The sequence below is a fragment of the Rousettus aegyptiacus genome, unplaced genomic scaffold, assembly GCF_014176215.1.
Source record: "Rousettus aegyptiacus isolate mRouAeg1 unplaced genomic scaffold, mRouAeg1.p scaffold_m13_p_1, whole genome shotgun sequence".
Taxonomy (NCBI): Eukaryota; Metazoa; Chordata; class Mammalia; order Chiroptera; family Pteropodidae; genus Rousettus; species Rousettus aegyptiacus.
In genome coordinates, this window is record NW_023416284.1 from 157390350 (window position 1) to 157411278 (window position 20929).

The 20929-nt window shown below is 36.1% G+C and overlaps 1 protein-coding gene across 1 annotated transcript in view; it reads left to right on the forward strand.

Moving 5' to 3' along the window:
- RSPO3 (R-spondin 3) overlaps nt 1-5481 on the forward strand; it is a 77414-nt gene extending 71933 nt beyond the window's left edge. Inside the window, exon 5 of the mRNA XM_016157113.2 lies at nt 2706-5481. Within this exon, the coding sequence (XP_016012599.1) occupies nt 2706-2890 (185 nt within the window). The 3' untranslated portion in view covers nt 2891-5481. The remainder of the gene's footprint in view (nt 1-2705) is intronic.
- The last annotated feature ends 15448 nt before the right edge of the window (nt 5482-20929 follow it).

Sequence of the window (20929 nt, forward strand, 5' to 3'; positions counted from 1 at the left end):
TCACCAGAATAGAAAAAGAAGTCCCTTTTAATGAAAGCCTTGCAAAATTTCCCAAGTTGCACGTGATTTTTAATGGACTACAGCCATTCTCCTGCATTTCTATTTTATTTCTTGGACAAGAGGAAAATATATTATTTATGCAAAAGGGTAGTTAGCATTTCCAACCACTAACACATGGCCTGTAAAAAATAATAATCCCATTTTTCTATTGTGCAATAGCCCTCTGTTGGGCAACAACAATGTACAATGTGCTAGTTTCCTTTTACTTTACTAGAGCGTCCCCTTTCACTCACTGCCCAGACAAAATAACTATTCCTGGGATAGTAAAGCTATAATACTGACTTTCAAGCTACTTCCCAAAATGGTTCTGTCTGTCTTAAAAAACAATGATATCAGTTTGCTAATAAGCAGAAATGCTCTGTAAATTGAGTATGTTGTCACATGTGGCTGAAAATATATAAATCAATCTGTGACCAAGAAAGAAACAATATATTCCTTAAGTGTTCAAAACATTATAGTTGGGATCACAGCTGTAAGATGTTGGACCATCATCAAGAGAACAATGTCAAACACTGAACTTTTGGATGATTTCCATAAAAATAACATTTTGTTTGGGGTCAGTAGTTTTGTTTTTTTTTTAATGAAACTTTGGAATGATTTTTACGGACAATTTTTTTTAGAGTTGAACTTGAACACCTCCAAAATGCTCCTCAAAATGGAAATATTATGTAATCTAACCTCTGCAGTCATGTCCCTCTGAAAATCAAGCACATACCATGAAAACTGGCATTTCTCTCTTTCAGTTTGTGTGCCTTTACGAAAATTAAATTATTCTGAATATTTAGGAAGGTAAATTTACTCTAGTTTTCTCTGCTTGGTTACCAGGTACAAGTCAACACTTCACACGTATAGTAGTTACAGCCAGTATTTGAGGGCAAGGAGGGAAAAAGCCAAACAAAACATGGATTTCATCAGTAGGAATCTTATTAACCCAGCAATATTCTTTTAAGTAGAAAGAAAAATGGCACTGGTAAAAACAGTGCACAACTAGTTTAGCCCTAGACATAATAGTAGGCTCTAATATTTTTTTGTTCATCTCTACATATCCACGACAATTTTATATTTGCTTTATAGTGGTCCGAATTCTCATTTTTGTTAACTGTACTTTTAGAGTCCAGAATTTGGAGATGTGTTATGTTGAGTCCAACAAAGCAGGTTTTCATAAAGTAACTCGAAGGTTTTGTAAACACAGTCTCAGACAAAGCTAGTTGTGGCAAAAAATCATTAATCCAAGGAGACCGTATTGGCTGAGTACACGTATGCACTATTAATAATATTGCTCCCTTGGATTCTGTAACCAGAGCTCAAGAAAAGGAAAGCCAAACCACTGAATTCAATATTTGCAGCCTATTTCAGGATGTGAAAATATTTTGGTTCTCTCATGAAAATAATTTCTCCAAAATACCTTTGTCCAAAGTGGCTTTTTGGAGACAGAGACTAATACCAAATTTTTATATGATTTGGTAGGTGGGGATACAAATTATCAGAATTTGTTCCACATCAAGGAATTGTTGGTTCCTAGTTTTCACTTATTATGATATTGATTTAAATCAGTAATTACTCATGGAGGTATCTGTATTAATGGATGTTAATGAAACCATGCTTTTAAAAATTATTTTACACTGATGATAGTATATCTAAAATGTTTAGATAACAATAAAACATCCAGTTTATTCACTTTTAGAAATAAATAAAAACGATCCATCCCATTTGGTGCCAGGCTCACGCACTTTGATCAAATTATTCTCTTCCTCTAAAATTCTCAGCAGTTCTCCAATGCCAACAGAATGAAATTCAGTTCTTCCCCCTGGCTCCAGTCTACATTGCAATATGCCTTCTCACATGAAAACCTTAATGTTGTGTTGTTACACTTTGTAAAATGCCTCATGGTGCAAATCTGAATTAAAATCTATGCTTCAAACACAGTTTAAAGTCTCCATGGAATCCTGTATATATGCAATAATTATCTACTGATTTGATTAATAGAGAGACATAAAGTCCTTGCCCTAATAGCTTATACCATGGAGTTAGCGATAGCCACTGCCACACCTGCATGTAGAGACAATGGCAATGGAAATTAATGTCAACATATAAATATCTGTGTTAAAATAAAGTATGTACAATTATCCTGATATTATTCCTCGTGAACCATTTTTTTGCAAATTTGTGCGAATTGATTCTTTTCTAGTACATGGCAAGCAGATATATCTGCAAATTGCAAATATGTAACTGCTACTTGGAAAAATTAGAATACAAAATGGTACCTTAATAAGAGCCAGATAACATATACACATTAATAAAAATAAATTCTTATGTGGCAAGAAATCTATTCAAAACTTTCTAATAAATATTCTTAAATAACTATCATGTGAAATAGTTACAAAACATAACAATAGCATGCTATAGAATTCAGAACAATTATATATAAGTTGCTTCATTATATTTTGTATGAATTTCACATTTATATTGCTTGAAATATAGTATGGACTTAATAAAGAGTACTTGAGTGAATGACAAATGGTAGATGTTTGGTATCTATGGGTATGGTATGCAACCTAAGAAAAATTTAATTCTTTTTATAAATTAGAATAACCAAATAGAATATAATTGAATGTATTTTTTAAAGGTGCATCCTTTCATTTCAGGGAAAAAAGGAAGGGAGAGGAAAAGAAAAAAACTTAACAAAGAAGAAAGTAAGGACGCAATACCTGATAACAAAGGTTTGGAACCCAGCAGAGAAACCCCAGAACAACGAGAAAACAAACAGCAGCAGAAGAAGCGGAAGGTCCAAGATAAACAGAAATCGGTATCCATCAGCACTGTACACTAGAGGGTCCCATGAGATTGTTGTAGACTCATGATGCTGCTATCTCAACCAGATGCCCAGGACAGATGCTCTAGCCATTAGGACCACAAATGGACAACGTGTCAGTTACTGCTCAGTCTAAACAACATTCCAAATAGTTGCTATATCTTCATACAAGCTTAGTTAACAACACAGAGCCCAAAGTTCAAAGAAGGGATGCTTTCGAATGGTTACCTTACATGCTTCTGTGCATTTTTAAGAGACAAGAAATTTTGTACATAATTATCAATAGGCTATAAGATGTAACAACATAATGATGACATCTGGAGAAACAACATCTTTTCTCTATAAAAAATATTTTTTGAAGTTATTGTTTTAAGAAGCAAAAGATAGTTCTACAAATTCAAAGATACAATATCCCTTCAAAACAAATAAGAGATCAGAGGAGAGAAACATCTTTTAAAGGACAGTGTTGCTTTGTCCAGGAGATCTGGAGAGACCTCAGATATTAGGGCCTGGCATTTGGAATCATTAAGAATTATCACCACAGAAACAACTGTTTTAGGATTGGTTCAATTTGCCCTCATCCTGTCTTTCTGCAAGCATGAGAGTGCATATAGGGTTAAATAAACTGTATGGGAGAAAGGCAAAATGTGGAAGAAACCATGGAATTGGAGATAACTTTTGTGTTTTACAAAACTGTGAAGGGTTGTGATTACCTGAAACAGGTCTCTGATCTATGTCAGCACTGTGTGGTTCCGTCTCTGCTACCCCTGGGGTCATGTAAATCTGTAAACATGTACCTGTAACTTACTTCCAAAACCAAAATTGTACTTATTAGAAGAAAATTCTGATTTCATAGAAAACAAAAACTAGAGCAAGGAGAATATAACATGTTTGCAAAGTCACGTGTTTTCTTTCTCAACAAGGGGAAAAGAATTTTATTACCTGCTTAATGGTTCACCTGGAACTAAAAGGGATGCTACTTTCTAACAAGGTGTATCTAGTAGAGGAGACAGCCACCACAATAAATATATTTGTTGATAGTTTTTAATGTTTTGTTCATTTTGTTTTATTGTTTGTTTTTGTTGTTGTTGTTTGTCGTGAAAATTGTTGCCCTTAAGAGACTCATGAACTAGAAAAGAAAATTTTGTATCCTATGTAATTCAGAACATATTACATTTCCCAGTGTTTTCGTTTCGAATCCAACTTTGGATGCGAGCCAATTGAAATTTATTTATAGAGTATTAGGAGATATTTATTCAACTTTTTTTTTTCTTGTACATTGGTTCCTCCTGCATCTTGAACATTTGGCCTTTTCTTCTCCATTTTTTTTTGTCTGTAGACTTCACTGGGGACTGAAGTTACCCTATCTGAAGGCCTTACCAGTGTTTCACAGAAGGTACAGCCAGCTTAAGGCAGGAGAAGGCACTTCTGAGCGTGCAGCACAGAATCTCGTGACCCACTTTAACCTTCCTGTTGTAATGTCAGGATACTCAGCTCTGTCACCATGCTTCCTAGCCCTCTAAAGTTCACTGCTTTCTAAAGAACTTGCACTAAATTGGCCTTCTGGCTGCCTGTCCCTGGTCATTCTTTCTCTGACAGCTATATTGTTCATGTTGACTGATTGGCTTAATTCATTTCCACTTCCCTTTTGCTCTTCCAAAATCCAAAATTTTTGAACAGTATATTCCTGTTTCTTACTCTGGTGTTTTCTTGTCTACATTAAATAAATGTTTCGACTAACTAGATCTATTCCCAATATATAAAAATTCTACTTTCAACTACAACTTATGTTACCAAGGATAAACAAATTTTTTTCTACAAAACTATGTTAGGCGGAAGGTTGTTCACGTGTTCTAAATCTTTTGCTTGGTTTCAAACATCATCTTTGTCCTCAGTCTTATCTAGTGAAGCATAAGTGGCCAAAATATTTTTGTGTGTTTTCCTGTGTTTATCATTGTCCTCATTCTTTCAACAAGCAATTACTAGGAAGGTCTATACCTAAATATCCAGTGCCGGAAAAATGGTTAAATAAACCAGGACACAACAATTGTGGCACATGACTATCACATCTTCCCATGTGTTTCGACTCAAGACTTTTACCCTGTGGTCCTCCAGAAAATGATAGACCACCTAAATCCTTGATGTAGCACTTAAGTAAAGGTAGAATTATGACAAAGAAAAAAAGAAATGAAAACTAACATTAATATTTATACATTGGTGAAACATAAACACAGACACAAGTAGCATCAATTTTAACTAATTTTCAATCCACCTGTAATAGATCTTTAGGCACATGAAATCATTATGATCTTTATACCAACAGCCCACTCAACGTGGAGCAAAAATCTCCTGGTTAATTTCTGGTCACAGAAGGCATTAACTTCCTGCTCTGATTCTGTCTCTAAGATCTGGTAAACTGTTGATGGTAACAGATGGCTGATTAGTTCTTACTGCAAAGGAAATTGAGAAAGTATAACAACAAAAATCTATCTATGTCTCACCCACACTCCTGCTCTGGTCTCTGTTTTATGACCAAGAGGAAGTCTGTTCTATCACTCGATTTAGGTTCCAGTCCCAGGTATTAACCATTGGCAGATTACTTAATCGTTCTGGATCCTTACTTCTTATGCATGACATGAGAGAAGCAGGCTGGAAATGATCACTGTAGTCCTAGTTAGGGGAGTATATGACACTTCTGTTAGTTGATGATCCTGCTCCTACCGAGTCCTCATTAGTGATAGTGTCCTTTGGGTTCCACAACCCTGCTTTTCCCACAAGTGGAAATGTATAGGCTCTTAAGAGCATACAGATTAAACTCCTGCTCTGGTATTATTAAAAGTTGTTTACACTAGCGGTTATTAAAATACTGACATGAATAACATTGAGAAGGAAAGAAGAAATATATATGTATGGCTAATACCGGGAACAGAGGCTGATTTCTACAAAGGGAGGCAGCAGAGAAAGTGGGAAATTCACTGTAGCTAACTAAAATTAGACAGCCTGTGTTAACATCTCAGTTCTGTTATTTAACTGGTCATAACTTGTGGGAGCTTGAGTGGGTTGTGTGGTCTGTCAGAGCCTCTATTTCTTATCTGCAGGAAGGAAATAGAAGCACCCATCTTGTAAGGTTGTTATGAGAATTAAAGAGTTAATCACTTGTTACAATAATAAGTATTCTGTACATAAATAAATACCAATTAAACATAATGACTAATTCTACAAGTCACACATAGAAATCGATTTAATTTCTTGATTAATGATATGTGATAATATTCATATAAGTGTACACATGTAATACTTTCAAGGAATAGTATATATGTGAGAATAATGGAAATGAAATGAATAATCATAACTAAAATATAATTATCAGTGTTGCTTCGATCTTCTTAAAACTAAGAAGTTACTTATTATTTAAAGTATATATTTTTTATAAATAGCACAAATAGACACTCCATCTTTTCCATGGATATATTTTAATAGAAGAAGAACTGAATAGACTTTCTCAGTATAACTACTACTATTTCTGAGAAAATTAGGGGGAAAAGGCCTCTTTTAAAGCTAACTTGTTACAAATAGGGCATTACTTCTTATAATACAAATAAAGTTTTCTGGTTGCCAATATAAATCCATTCCTCACTGAAAGAATAAGATTAAATAAAGCTGGTGGTTGGATCAAATGAGACTTTTCTCATAGCAAGCAATAACATTTAATCCACTAAATGTATATTATTACCTTTATTAGGTTTCTAGATTTACTAGAAAAAAATGAAAAAAAAAATTGTCTATATTCCCTTTATGCTAGCCACTTACCTTTGACTAAGTTATATTGAGTAATCATTCCAAAAGCCCTCTGAGAGCATTATTGATATTCTTGTTTTTAAAAAATGAGGACATTGAGGCACGGAGAAGTACCCAAAGTCATACAGTTAGCAACCAATGACACTGGAGGTCAGCCCTGGGTGACTACAAAGCCTACACTTTTCTCCACATTGTATCCCTTAAAACCACATTTATCTATAGTTTCGAGAATGTCTATGACACACATGATGGAAGTATGTTCTCATGATCTAAACTAGAACCTTATGAAGGAGAAGCTTGAGAAGTCAAATTACTGAGAGCTCATCCCAGAATAATACTCAATTCTATATCTGAGCTCACATATGACTGTGTATGTATGAGAGAAAGAGAGAGAGAGAGAGAGAGAGAGAGAGAGAGAGAGAGAGAGAGAGAGTGTGTGTGTGTGTGTGTGTGTGTGTGTGAGCTCCAGAGGGCCTGTGGAATGGCTGGTGGGCAGTGGATGAGAAGTGGCAAGTATGCTTGAAGGTAAAAGGAAAAATGAGAATTGCGTGCCATCAGAAAAAGACCAAAATTCAGACAGAAAGTGACAACAGTTTTGGCTCCTGGAAAAATGTCCTGGATTGCTCTAGCCCTTTATAACTGTGGACTCTTAATTCAGTTCTCTTTCAGTGTAAGCAGTATATTTGCCAATACCATTATCTCTTCTTGAGTCCTTGTTCAGAATTGCAATAATACTGGAAGAAACATCAACAAATCTTTTCTATTTGGAAACTGCCAAAACGACTTTTTCAGATAATGCCTCACTTTCCTCCAGGTACTTCAGACATTCTTTTTCAGTATTTTGTCACATACCTTTTCTTGCCCATTCTGCCTCTCGAGTAATTCAAAGAGTAACATGTGTATCATATAAACAGGATTTTTAAAAAGGAAAGTTAAAAAAAGGAAGGGAAGGGAACAGAGGAGAAAGTAAGTAAAAAATAGTAACCACTTTTATTCATATTTGTTAAAATAATGTTATAAGAGAACCTCTACTAGTTAAAATATTCCATGAGCTGGAAAATTGACAACATAATTTCAGAAGACAGAATTATATGACCATAAAATAGTATGATTGATAAACAGTTTGAAAAATATCTTACACTTCTAGATCTACAGTTGTGTGTAATGGAAAATGTTGTTCAAAATGATGTTGAGACAATCCAAGATATTGAGTCATCTACTAAAGATTAAGTTTTACTTTTAAAAATAGAGAATTGGCAAATGTATATTAGAATTGTTTTTAAACAAAGCTTAATAATAAATTTAATTACCAAAGTTTTCTAGCTAATTAAAGTTCAGCTGATGTACTAGCTTTTACACTGCTAATATCAGTTACTATTTTAGTTATCCCTATCAAATTTCTATCACAGGTAGATTTTAAGCAACAGGTATATCTTTCAATCAATTTAACAGCTCATTAAAAATTTTACAGCGGCATCTACGTTTATAATAAAGTCTGAAATGATACATTTATAAGTGCTTTGAAATTGTAAAGCACAATAAATATATGTTACTGTTGTTGCTAGCTATTCACTAACTACAGAAAACAGATTTCCTTTCCCCACTCCTCATACTGTTGACATCACTAAAAACTATTCTTAGAGGAAATTATCCATATCCTTCCCAAAAAGGAGTTAATAAAAGCACTAATGTTTGAGATGGCCACAAATTTGAGAATGCAGCATGCGGTATTTCCTTCTGGCATGTTTTTCTATTGCTGCTGGCACTGGAGCTACGTCAAAGGTAGAGCAGAAGGCACCACTTCACTTTGTAAATTTTGTGGTGCCCAAACACAATCGTATAAGCTACTTTAAGTCTTGAATCTAAACCAGAGACATTTTTGAGTCAGTTGATGCTAACGAGCATGCTCTCTCTCCTCAGATCATGCTCGCTCTCTGTGGGTCCCACCTCCCAGAAGATAGGAAGTTCTGCAATAGCTCAGCTAACCATCTGGCCATGACAGTCTCAAGATTTGGAAGAAAGAGAAAACTGTGATCCTCAAAAGGATGAGGCTCTTACTTTCATCTTTATAACTAGTTAGTGACAACCATGTACTGCCTCTCCTCTAGAATGCTATGCCAAGAAAAAGAGAACAAAATAAAAAGCCACGCTCCGAGCCTTGGGGCATCGGACCCTCCACAGTGGCAATGACAGTCATCCAGGCTTTTGGCCTCTTTTCATGCTCTGGTCCTGTACTTTGTTTATGTTTTTTTTTTTGGTCGGCTAGTTTGAGGGAAAAAAAAATACCTATTAATTTAAAAATTTATCTAAGAATAAGTTGGAAAAGAAATAATTAGTAATTTCCTCTACTTTTAATATAAAACCAAGGAAAACAAAGTATTTACACTTCTTAAAGCAGTATTTTAATAAAGCAAAACAAAAGACATTTAGAAAAATAAAAACACTTGGTTTTTAACATGCAATGGATTTTCCTCATGTGGTAACTATTTAGAAGTAGGTCCCTTTTATCACTGAGTTTGCCCTTACTGATTCTTTTGCCCACAGTAAAAAATGGTTATGATTCACTTTAGGAACACACCAAATGCTACAGGAAAATTGGTTTTAGTTTTATCCAAACCAGCAGCAGGAATAATTTATGATTCCAAAAAGACATAGACAAGCGGAGTCAATTTAAGAAAGTGAGTCATTTTCATGCAAATGAATTCTAGCTTTCTTGATTGTCATCTTAGTCTCCTTTAAAATGTTGGAGTTTTTAGAGCGGGAGGGGGGAAGAATGAATTATTGTGGTAAACCAATATTTCCGCTTGTTGACTGTAGAATATTTAAAGCACAGCTTAATATGCAACATGTGAAAAGGTCAAGACAATAGTACTTAATTTGTATTTCCATATGATCCAATCAAATCCAGAATGGTATTATTTATAGGAAAAAGGAGACCATTAGAATGTGCTGTTCTAGGTCTCCAGATTTTCCAAATTTATTATGAAAATTATCCTTTCCACAATCATCAAAATAGAGTGTTTGGTTATAAATATTTCTGCATGCCTAAGCAATTCAAAATTCGGAACCAATATCACTTTCCTTGCCTCCACCCTTTCCACCCTTGCCTCCTCCTCCCCCCACCCCCCAAAAAACCAGTCAATCACATAATAATTAATAAAGACTAAACTGACAAAGAATAACAAAAGTTAATAAACCAAAGAAAAATGACAGGAGAAAAGCATCACTTGTCTTAGGTTTACTATAGTCACTGTAGGAAATGAATATAAAACCAGTCAATAGAACTACTTCCTATGTGTCTGAGTCCGTTTGGGGCTGTTGGAACAAAATACCAGAGACTGGGTAGCTTATAGACAACACTTCTGAAGGCTGGAAGTCTCAGATCAAGGTGCTGGCAGATTTGGTGCCTAGTGAGGGCCCACTTTCTGCTTCAAAGATGGCATCTGCTCACTGTGTCTTCACATTGAGGAAGAGGCTACAGAGCTCTCTGGAGCCTCTTTAGTGAGTACACTGATCCCAAGTATGAGGACTTCACCCTCCTGACTCAAGTACCTCCCCAAAGTTCTACCTCCTCATACTGTCACATTTGACATTAGAATTTCAACATATGAATTGGGTGTGTGGGGACACATTCAGACCATAGCACTCATTAATGAAGTATCATTTAAATAAATAAATAAGTAAATAAGTAAGTAAATAAATAAATAAATAAACTATAGATTTTGTCATCCTTATTTTATAGCTAAATAGCACCAGTGCTTTGAGAGACCAATAACCTTCATAATTAGATAGTGTTTTCATATGTATAGGCTACATAAATATTCCCCTAAATTTTTCTATAAAGTCTCTAGGGATAGTTAAAAGCCTTGTGTTATTTTTGTAAGAATTGCTGTACCAACTCTGGCACTCATAGCAAATATTAATGTTTTTCAGTCTTTAAAAATGATAAGAAAACATACTGCTTTCATTATATAATTTTATAAGTTTTGATACAAAAAAAAAAACCAGGAAATGAGAAAATACAGAATCTAACTTTGTAAAGAAATACCATGATTCAATTAAGAGTTCGAAGGAAAATCTGTAAAAGCAATCGTGACTGAACTACTGAACTAGGTAGCAAGACTAAGGTCTTGACCTGCTACCCAAGAAGTACTTCAAAGGATTGAAAAAATAAAATAAATCTTTGAGTAGCATTTTAGTTGGAGAAGTAGCCAGGTATAAGATTATTTCAGATCCTCAAACAAAAAGGAGCAAGTTGTCCTGCTTTCTCTTGTGTTAGCTGCAACACTATGCAAAAAACTCAATTATTAAGTTAAACATGAATAAAGAAGAATACTTCAGAACAAAATTGATTCCCAAATCACTAAAGGGAAAGAATTAAAAGTAGAATCGGATACATATTGTAATTGGCACAATGAGGTTTCTGTCTTCCTGCAAAATACTGCATTATGGTTACAAAGACTCCATACCAGCCCTAGTCCAAAACCATCCTCAGAACTTCCCCAGCCTTGACTAGATCCTGCGTTCCCAGCTTCTGTATTGCAGTGTCTCCAGCCTGCACTCCCACCAACTCAGGGCTGGATTTCCCAAAAAACAAAAACAAAAAAAAAACTAAGCACACTCTGGGGGACTCAACAAAACAGAGGTAAGGAAAAACAGCCTTTGAAAGAAAATCAATTGCTATTTCATAGTCCAAAACAATTTTCAAAGAAAATGCTCCCCTACATCCCTCACTGAATGCTCCCCCACATTGCTCATTTCCTCATTTCCACAATGAGGAAAATGAGAACTTTGTTGAACTTTCTCGTTGTGGCCTTACAGTTTAATATCGTTTTATTTTGTAACACATAAAAAAAAAAAAAAAGGATAACAGAATCAGTACTCGAGAACTCCACAATCTTGATGAAGTCCTACTGCACACACACGGCCACCTCGTGCCACACTCACCCCTTGTCACTAGCCAGTACTGAGCCTGGTGTGAGAAGCACTAGTGATTCTATCAGAACACAACCAACTGCTCTGTATCTTGGGTGTCATGGGAAAATCCCATTTCACCTTTGACAGAAGCCAGATTTGTAAGTAAACATACTCTTTAAAAAGTTATTTTATGCACCTTACTGATCATGAAGAAATATAAAGGATTAGATGAGCTGTTGTTGTTTCTTAATTTTATTAGTTTAGATTCACACATTATGACTAAATCGGGAGGCAGATGAGTCGCAAGTACTGAAATAATTGCTAAGCAACCACCGGTACAAAATTATCATGTCATAAAATGTATATATATATATATAAAAATATATATAATCTCTCTCTCTCTACATATATATATATATATATATATATATATATATATATATATATATATATAATCACTAAAGGCTTTGCAACTCATAAAAAAAAAAATGCACTAAGACCCAGTCACCCATTCTCCCCTTTGTTTCTTTAATTTCCTGTCAGGATAATAGCCCCAGGAACTCAACTCTTTGTCACAGGGTAAATCATGTAAAACCTAACAGGATTAAAAAAAGAAAGAAAGAAAAAGGAAATAAAAGAAAAAACAACATTCTCATAATGAAAGGAAATGAAAGGCATAACAGAGAACACACTGGAGTAAAACCAGCCACATCCATTCTTTCTAGAGCTGTGTAGCTTTAACCCACACCCAAAGTACATTGTCTTCAAGAAGCTGTGTCTCTATAAATAAACTGACCAATGTATCTCTAAAACATAAATGGCTTGGACTGCAATAATAAACATTGCAAAAAAAAATACAAAATACCATCTGAACGCAAAGTTTTGGATACGAATAAGGTGAGAGAGACTGCTAACTTTTCTTAGTTCCGTTAATAAAGTATGAATTCCAGTTTTTGATTTTAGAAAATGTTTTCCATTATTAACCAAACACAAACCAAAGACATTCAGATTTCACTTTAAAATCACAAAGAATGTAATATTGTCTGAACATAATGTCTTTTCACTAATTAGGTAACTCTTAGCAATAGTATAATGCTATTGTTTTCTACTCTTTGAAACTAGAATAAGCATTGTTACTAAGCCAGTTCACTTAGATATGAAAATGTTTTATATTTCGCTCTATTATTAGAACTGATAGACAAGAAAACTACCTTCTTTTTGCCTTGGGAAACTAAAAACTTCAGTGTAATACGCTAGGAAAATGCAACGCTTCCATTTAATTGTTATTACTCATTGTAATTACAAGCAAAAAGACCAAGTTTCCTGTGCTTCTCATGTGCGTCCAACTTGTGTTGGGGGGATTCTATTCAATTAATGTTTATAGAAAGCCTACAACAACTGGTCAGGCTCTCTTCCTATGCAAGACAATTACATGGAATACTTGAGTCTCTACTAGTAAATTTAGACTCTCACATAAAGACTTGCCCAGGAGTCGCTTTGCTTATTTTTTGTAAGGCTCTGATAAAATTTTTGTAGGTGACATAGTAAACAGTATATGTCTGAAGAGGAATTTTCTACTCAAATGGCTCATATTGTAATCTGTAGACATACTTGCTACACAGGGCAAAGGGACAGGCGACCTCGAGATCAACCAAAGACTCTCCCTCCCCTTTGCTTGTTCTGTCTAGATAAGAGATGTATTGCCTTTGCTTTTTAAGCCCTTTAAAAGTAAGTTTACCCCTGAGCTTGGGACCCAGATCTTCAGAGTGCTAGCTCTTCTAGGACCACCAGTGTAATAAACCTGAGTTCTCCAACTCTCCAAGTGCTGCTTGGTCTCTCACTTGTCTTGTTTTTGCAACATTTCTGGAGGCCTCAGCAAGAATCCAACCATGCCAGCCCTTTGAGCCACTAGACCAGCGGCTCGGCCAGGCCATGGTGGAGGGGCTAGGAGACAAACGGGGAGGCACACCACCTGATGGTATTCCGAGTTCTCTTTCGGACTGATGCCCTGACTTCGAGGATGGCCGAGCCCCCGATCGGACCCATAGGAGGGAAGGACCAACTCTTCTTCAGTTAGAAGACACAGGTCAGGTCTTCCCAAGTGGAAGGAAGACATCAGGGTCTCCTAAACAGGGGAGACATCAGGGTCTTCCCAGCAGGGGAAGACATAAGTCAGGGTTTTCCAAGAGGGGAAGACATCAAGGTCTTCCCAGTGGGAGAAGACATTGGTCAGTGTCTTTTCAGAGGGGGAAGACATAGGTCAGGGCCTTCAAAAAAAGGGGAGGCAATGTTGTGGCCTGGTGTGTGAACAAGTGAGTGAATGGGTGTCCTGTTCAGCTTGACTCTGTCAGGTACAAATTTGTGCCTCCATAGCTGGGCACCCTTAAGTTCCCCTAAAGGCTACCGAGTCCAGTTGGGCTCATCTGCAGCTCTGTAGTGTAATAGTCATTGAAAAGGACTGCATTCTAACGGTGGCCCATCAGGAGGTAGATGAGGCCTTTGCTAGGAACCCCCAGGGCCATGCCCCTGGAACAGAGGTAATACTGTTAGCTGATCCTGATTGGAATTATAATACCCAAGAGGAAATGGCTAGATGTGCCAAATTTCTAGAGACCCTCATGAAAGGAAAGAAAGAGAAAAAATATAAAAGCCATAAACTATGAGAAACTTAAAACCATTACTCAAAAAAAAAAAAAAAAAAAGTATGAGAACCCAGCCAGCTTTTTAGCCAGCTGGAAGAATCCTTTAGGAGGTATACTAATGCAGATCCTACTTCCCCTGCAGGGTTAGCTTTGTTAGGCCAGCATTTTATTAGCCAGTCAGCCCCTGATATCAGACACAAGCTTCAAAAGCTGCAAATGGAGCCACAGACTAACCAAATACTATATATGGCCTTCGTGGTCTATAACACTCGAGATCTTGAAGATGGAAAAAGAGAAGAGAATAAAGAAAAATGACAAGCCAGGATCATGGCTGTCACAATTGGCCAGGCCCTTAGTACCCAACAAGTGTCCCTTAAAAAATTGGGGAATAAGGAGACATTGAGTTTTTGCTTCAAATGCAAGAAAGTAGGACATTGGACAAAGGATTTTACCTAAAAGCCCCCAAGCCCCTGCTACACATGCAAGGAAACCAGTATTCATCCCTGGCATTGAGAGTTGATTGTCCACACTCCCAGAGAGGAGGGTGGCAAGTCAATAATCTAGTAGCCCAGGACTGGGAACTGTGTGACTGAAGAGGCCCAGGGCCATCCTCACCGCCCCTGTCCAGGAATGTGGTCATCACTACCAAGGAACCCCAGGTAACTCTGGGCATAATGGGTAAACAAATTCAATTTCTCTTAGATACAGGGGCAATCTATTCTGTTCTCCCTGCATTTGCAGAAAAACTCTCCTCACGAACCACAATCATCATAGGCGTAGAAGGGAAAGGCAAGGTCAACCATTTTACTCCACCACTGACCTGCCAATTTGAAGATCAGATCTTTCAGCAGGAGTTTTTAATAGTTCCAAGCTGCCCTACTCTCTTATTAGGACGAGATATTTGAACTAAGTTAGGAGACCAGAAAAAAATGACCAACAAGTTAATCAAGTGGCTTAGTATCATGGTATACTAAGTATACCCAGGCAAGCCAGGACTACTGTACCAGTAAAAATTTAGCTTGCATTCTCCATCCCCAAGACCCAGACTTATTAGCTGGCCCAATGATAAGAGTGCCTTCCCAGAGATCTCGGTAATCAGGAATTTTCTCCCCCTTCATCCTAGGTCTCTGAGAGGGAAACGAGTTCTCTTGGGACTCCATCTATTTCATCACTCCCTGTAATTTCCCTGAGCGTAAAATATGTACGCTCAGGGAAATTACAAATACTGATGATGGAAAAATATGAGCATATGCATGAGCTCTGATCTATATTTGTCTGTGTTATATGTATATGGTGGTTCAGTTAAGAATTATAATTATAATGGAAAGGAAAATGTTTTTGATAACAGAAGGTATAAATCATGAAGATTTATTTTGAAGGGAATAGAAGGAAAGGTGTTTGTCTTAAAGTTGGTTATTTCTGAATGAGTGGAAAAAGACAAACTGAACGAATGAGGAAAGTGGTAGAAGGTTTGTGAAGAGAAATCCTGATGTGAAATTTTATGTGATTAAGCTAATGAAAAGTTTTCTGAGTAGAAAACAAGGATTCCTTGCTTAATCAAAATAAATTCTGTTTTTTATATCGCCTTAACCAGTTTTCTGAGACTTTTAAGATATCCAATAACTGGGGCAGGGCAGAGAAGGAAGTTTCTTGTCTAGGAACTGAGGCAGCACTTCAGCAGGGAACCCAAGACTTTGTCCTGATTAGACAGAAAGTGAAAAAGTTCCATAAAACCACAGTAGGCAGGGACTATGATCCTTCTCAGCAGGAAGCAGATACAGAAGAAGAGACCTCCCATCCCTCAAAAATCCATACTAATAATAAAGGGGTTCTTAGAAAGGAGTTAGGCAGGGAAATTAGTTAGGGGGTTTCTAGGTCTGCCTGCAAAGACACTGAGGTCATCCTATCCTAGAAGGGACATGCCCTAATCCCCCAACAATTGAATGGGTCATGGGGGTCCTGGTCCAGAATATAAAGTTGGGGATCCTGGCTTCTCTCATTTGCAGGTCCTCTTCTCATGCTCATTCCTAGAGTCCATAAAGTTACAGATGGTTGTGACATCTGGACCACCCTTATACCAGCCTCTAGGACAGGAAGATCGGGAGGTTGATGCCCTATAAGAATTTAAAGGGCATCAAAAGGGGGAATGAAGAGAAATTTTCCACTCAAATGGCTAACATTGTAATCTGTAGACATGCTTGCTGCATAGGGCAAAGGGACTGGCGACCTCGAGATCAACTGAAGACTCATCCTCCGTTCTGTCTAGATAACAGATGTATTGCCTTTGCTTGTTAAGAACAGATGTATTGCCTTTGTTTGATAAGCCCAATAAAAGTAAGATTATCCCTGAGCTCAGGGCCCAGATCTTCAGAGCGTTAGCTCTTCTGGGACCACCAGCATAATAAACCTGAGTTCTCCAACTCTCAGAGTGGTTTCTTACCAGTCTTGTTTCTTCAACATGTCCAATATCAAAGAAAAAAAGCATTAGCATCCTTTATCATTTGTGACTAAACCGTAATACCTCCTAAAAAAATCTTTATACCTCATTTGTAGTAAATAATGATAATAATCAGCTAAATTATTCCAAACTTATATATGCTCTGTTATTTCATGTTCCTGGTTCATAAATTTTAATTTTTTTTAAATGAAACGAAATGAAACCTGTTAATTACTAGTGGGATAATAAATACTCCTAATTTAACCAAACAAGTATGTAAAGATATTTAATTTCATGTAAGTGTTTTTTTTTTTTTAAGTGGACTTATTTCTCTTTCCATAGGGAGGTGTATTTGACTGAGATATTGTCTGAGATATTGTCTTACCTGCTAACAGTCTGGTCCTTAGCACATATATTTATTGTATTTCTCACATGTGTTCTAACTACATAATGAAAATGGGGTACTAGATTTTTCTTTAAAAAAAAGGGTCCTTTTTTAAAAATAACAGTTATTTTATTATTTCTCTCTCTCACCCTCTCTCTCTCTCTTTTTTTTTTTTTTTTTTTTTCTGATTAACCAAAATGCCAGTTGTAGCCAGGCTGCATAAAGGATGTTCTAAATTTTAAAATGTTCTTCACATATAACAAAGTTTGAAAATATTGCAAAGATTGGAGATAAGTCAAATTTACCCAAGCTACAAGTCATAATAAATTTAAAAGATTCGTCCTCAGTTTCAGTGATTAACTATGTCCTCTCTTTCATCAAAAATTCATCAAACAAAAACAAAAATTCATTAATATCACCAGTTTCAAAAAGAGCATTTTTTTTTCATATTACAAGCTTCTAAGTGTGACAAAATAAAACATATTCAGCCACATAACTGAACAGAAAGGAAGCGAGAGAGCACACGAACACGGGAGGACAGTGCTTACCGTTTATGCGTATCCCTTCCTCAGTCTCCCGCACTTCCCTCTTTTGTGAGCACTGGCTCCTCCCCATCCCCATTTGACTGCATCACGAAACAATCCAACTGCGCTTCAGAAAAAACAACTAAGATGCATAATTAGACCGAATCATTAGAGAACGCTGGGACATAAGTCTGGGGTCACCCCACTGAGTGATGGTTAGTAAAAAGAGCACAAGTTTTGGAGACAGGAGGACTTGCATTTAAATCCCTCCATCACTAACTGTGTAGTCTTGGAAAAATAAGTTCTTTGATTCTCAGTATCCTCTTATAGAGGATGAATATATGATTACAGACTGTATAGAGTTGCTGTAAGGATTAAAGAAAATAAAGTATATGGCATGCCAGTCACATGGTAGGTGCTCTGTAAATTGTTGCTATCATCAGATTTTACATGTGCGTTGTTTAAAATATTCAGAATTTCCAAATTGCAGAAGTTTATAACACACACACTCACACACACATACACACACATATATACTCAAACACATGTATACACACAGGTATATAACATATATATACCTCTCAATAATTAATCTTCCTATAATATTCGATTGTGTATTTATCGTATACCTGTTTGCCAGGCAACATGTTTAATACTGCTGATACAAATTCATAAGACAAAATCCTTATCTCTGAATTTTCCCAGTAGAAGAAACACATAAGATACCCAAGTGCTATTAATATATTTTACCTAAATATGTGCTTGGTGGTAGGGGGCCCAGAGGAACGAGCCCCTGTCTCTGGCTTGAGAACACAGTCAGGCGAGGGTGAGTGGTTGGTAACCTAAGCTCAGTCTTCAAGCATGAATAGTTCTTTGCCTGTGAAACAAGGTAGGAACGGAGTGATGGCATCACTGTCCATGAGGAAAATCTGGCATAAAAGAGCATATGCTGTTTCTGGAACTCCAAGTAGATTTTTGTGTTCGGTGGCAAGAGATTTGGGAGGTATGTGGGAAGGGGACAGATAACGAATGGTGCTGCACAAAAGACTTTGAACTTTATCTTAAATACAGTGATGAGTCTGTTAAGGGTTTTAAGAGCAATGAAATGATCTTATTGGCCTCACAAAGATGTCTTTGGTGGCAATAAAACAATGGATTTGTTGTTTTAATGAAGGAAAGAAGACTCAGATGAGCAGCAGTTTTAAGTATAGGAGTATAAAATTGCATTACTCAATGGCAAAATGAATAGAATCTGAATCAATGGAAAGAGAAAGGTGAAGGAAAGGAGGGAATAGATATCAGAGATCATCTGGAAGCAGACAAAACATCATGACCAGTAGGAGAAAGCCGATGAGTGAAGTGGATAACGCACTCGTCTTGGCAAGTCAGAGAATTCACCACAGGCAAGAGTGAGATCGCTTGTTTGCTTTGTCGATTTGGAGATGTGGGAGACATTTAATGGAGATGAACTCATGGGATGCTGAAATATAGGTCTGTCCCTGATTGAAATGTATGAAATGTGGAGGTATTGATTTAGGAATAATAACCTAATAAATTAATCAGAGAGCATGGATCAGTAGGCCTGAGGAGACTACTGTAGTAAGAGAAAAAAAAAGAAAAAAATATTTAATAATATTTAAAGAGCGAGTAGAGAAAAAAGGAAATTTTAAAAGAAACTGAGAAAGGCAAACTGAAAGTTAAATAAATAACAAAGAAAGTGATAGCATACAAACATTGGCAGGGGGGATTTAAAAAGTGCAATTATGTCAAGTGCGCATAACAAAATCAGTCCATCTAAAGACCCCACATTTCTGGGATCTGCCAACTTGGTCATCATTCAGAACATGTTTCAGAAAAGTCGCGAGGAAGATCTCAGTGTGCTCTGAACAGAATGGGAAGTAGGGAATTACAGATACAGAATGTAGGTAATGCAATGGGGAAGCTCCTTCTTCTCCTGCTGAATGAGAAAGGATGAACTCAAAGCAGAGTCAAAGTATGGATTACTTGGGTCAGTTCATGAAGAAAGAAATTAAAGAGCATGGTAACCTGCTAAAACAAACAAGAAAAAAAATTGCCAGCTTAACAGACAAGGAGTAGAATTATGCTAACCTGTAATGAAACAAAAAGTGCAAATAAAAATATTGTATTAAGCATGGTGGACAAATATCAGTTCAAACCATATTTCTATTCTAGCCTGCCTCATCTCCAACACATCTTCCAAATCTCTCTTAAATCCTCATATCACTTCATAATTCTCAGCAAGATAATTATTTTTGCCTTCTCCTTTATTTGTCTGACTCCTTTTCTATAAAAATGCCTTTGGTAATGCTATTTCACCTTAACAGTATTTTCCATCAGAAATCAATCTCTATTACTCCCCTCCTTAACACCTACTTCAAGTTTCTCAACTTTTAGGCAATAATGTCGATACGACTTTTTGTCCAAAACTTATATATACTATATATCAATTTCCTTTTGTATATTAGTTTATAAATAAATTACTAATGAAATTAAAAATGGATGAGTTTGTTTGTTTGTTTGTTTGTTTACAATAGAAAAGAAAAGTTTTATTAGAAAGGAAAGTACACTTTCAGACGTGGAAGTGGGTCTGACCAAGTGTGGCTCAAAAGGCCTGCTGAGTCCTTTTAAAAATGTAAAATACTATAAAATATAAAGTATATATTTGATTTAGAGTATAATAATATAGTCGATTTAAGGATGTTTTATCTCCTCAATCAAGTTGTAAGTCAGTGTTTGAATTATAAATACAAATCATTAACAAGAAGTAAAACTGTTCATGTCAACTTATCACTACCTATAGAAAATTTTTACTTAGTATATTTTACATGAAGTATAAATTTTTTGCTCCATGTTTGCTTTTCTTTTTTCAAATACATGCAGCAGCAGTTTATTACATGCAATCCTGTTTAATGAAAACTATTATATTTTGTTACAGTTTAGAACTCTGTCTTCCACATATTGGCACGGGTTAAGCCATTCAATTAAAAATTAAATATTTTATTAATGTGTTCATTTGCTGATAGGAAGCATTTTGTGCTTAGCACATTCAGCAAAAGCGAGGCTAAACTGTCTCCATTAACTTGTTTGATGTCTTAAAACAGAAAGCTAATGTAATGCTTATAGTATTGATCCAACAAAAATACAGAATTCTAGCTTTCTGTCTAATAGAAACTCAGGTAACCAGTAGAAATCGAATGTATCTTTACAGTTCCTGGTAAATAAAGTGGAGAGAGAGAAAGAAAGAGAGGGAGAGGGAGAGGCTTGCTTTCCAGTCAGATTCTAAGTCGTAACATCTAGTATACAAAGATCAGAAAATCAAGCAATTTTCTTACA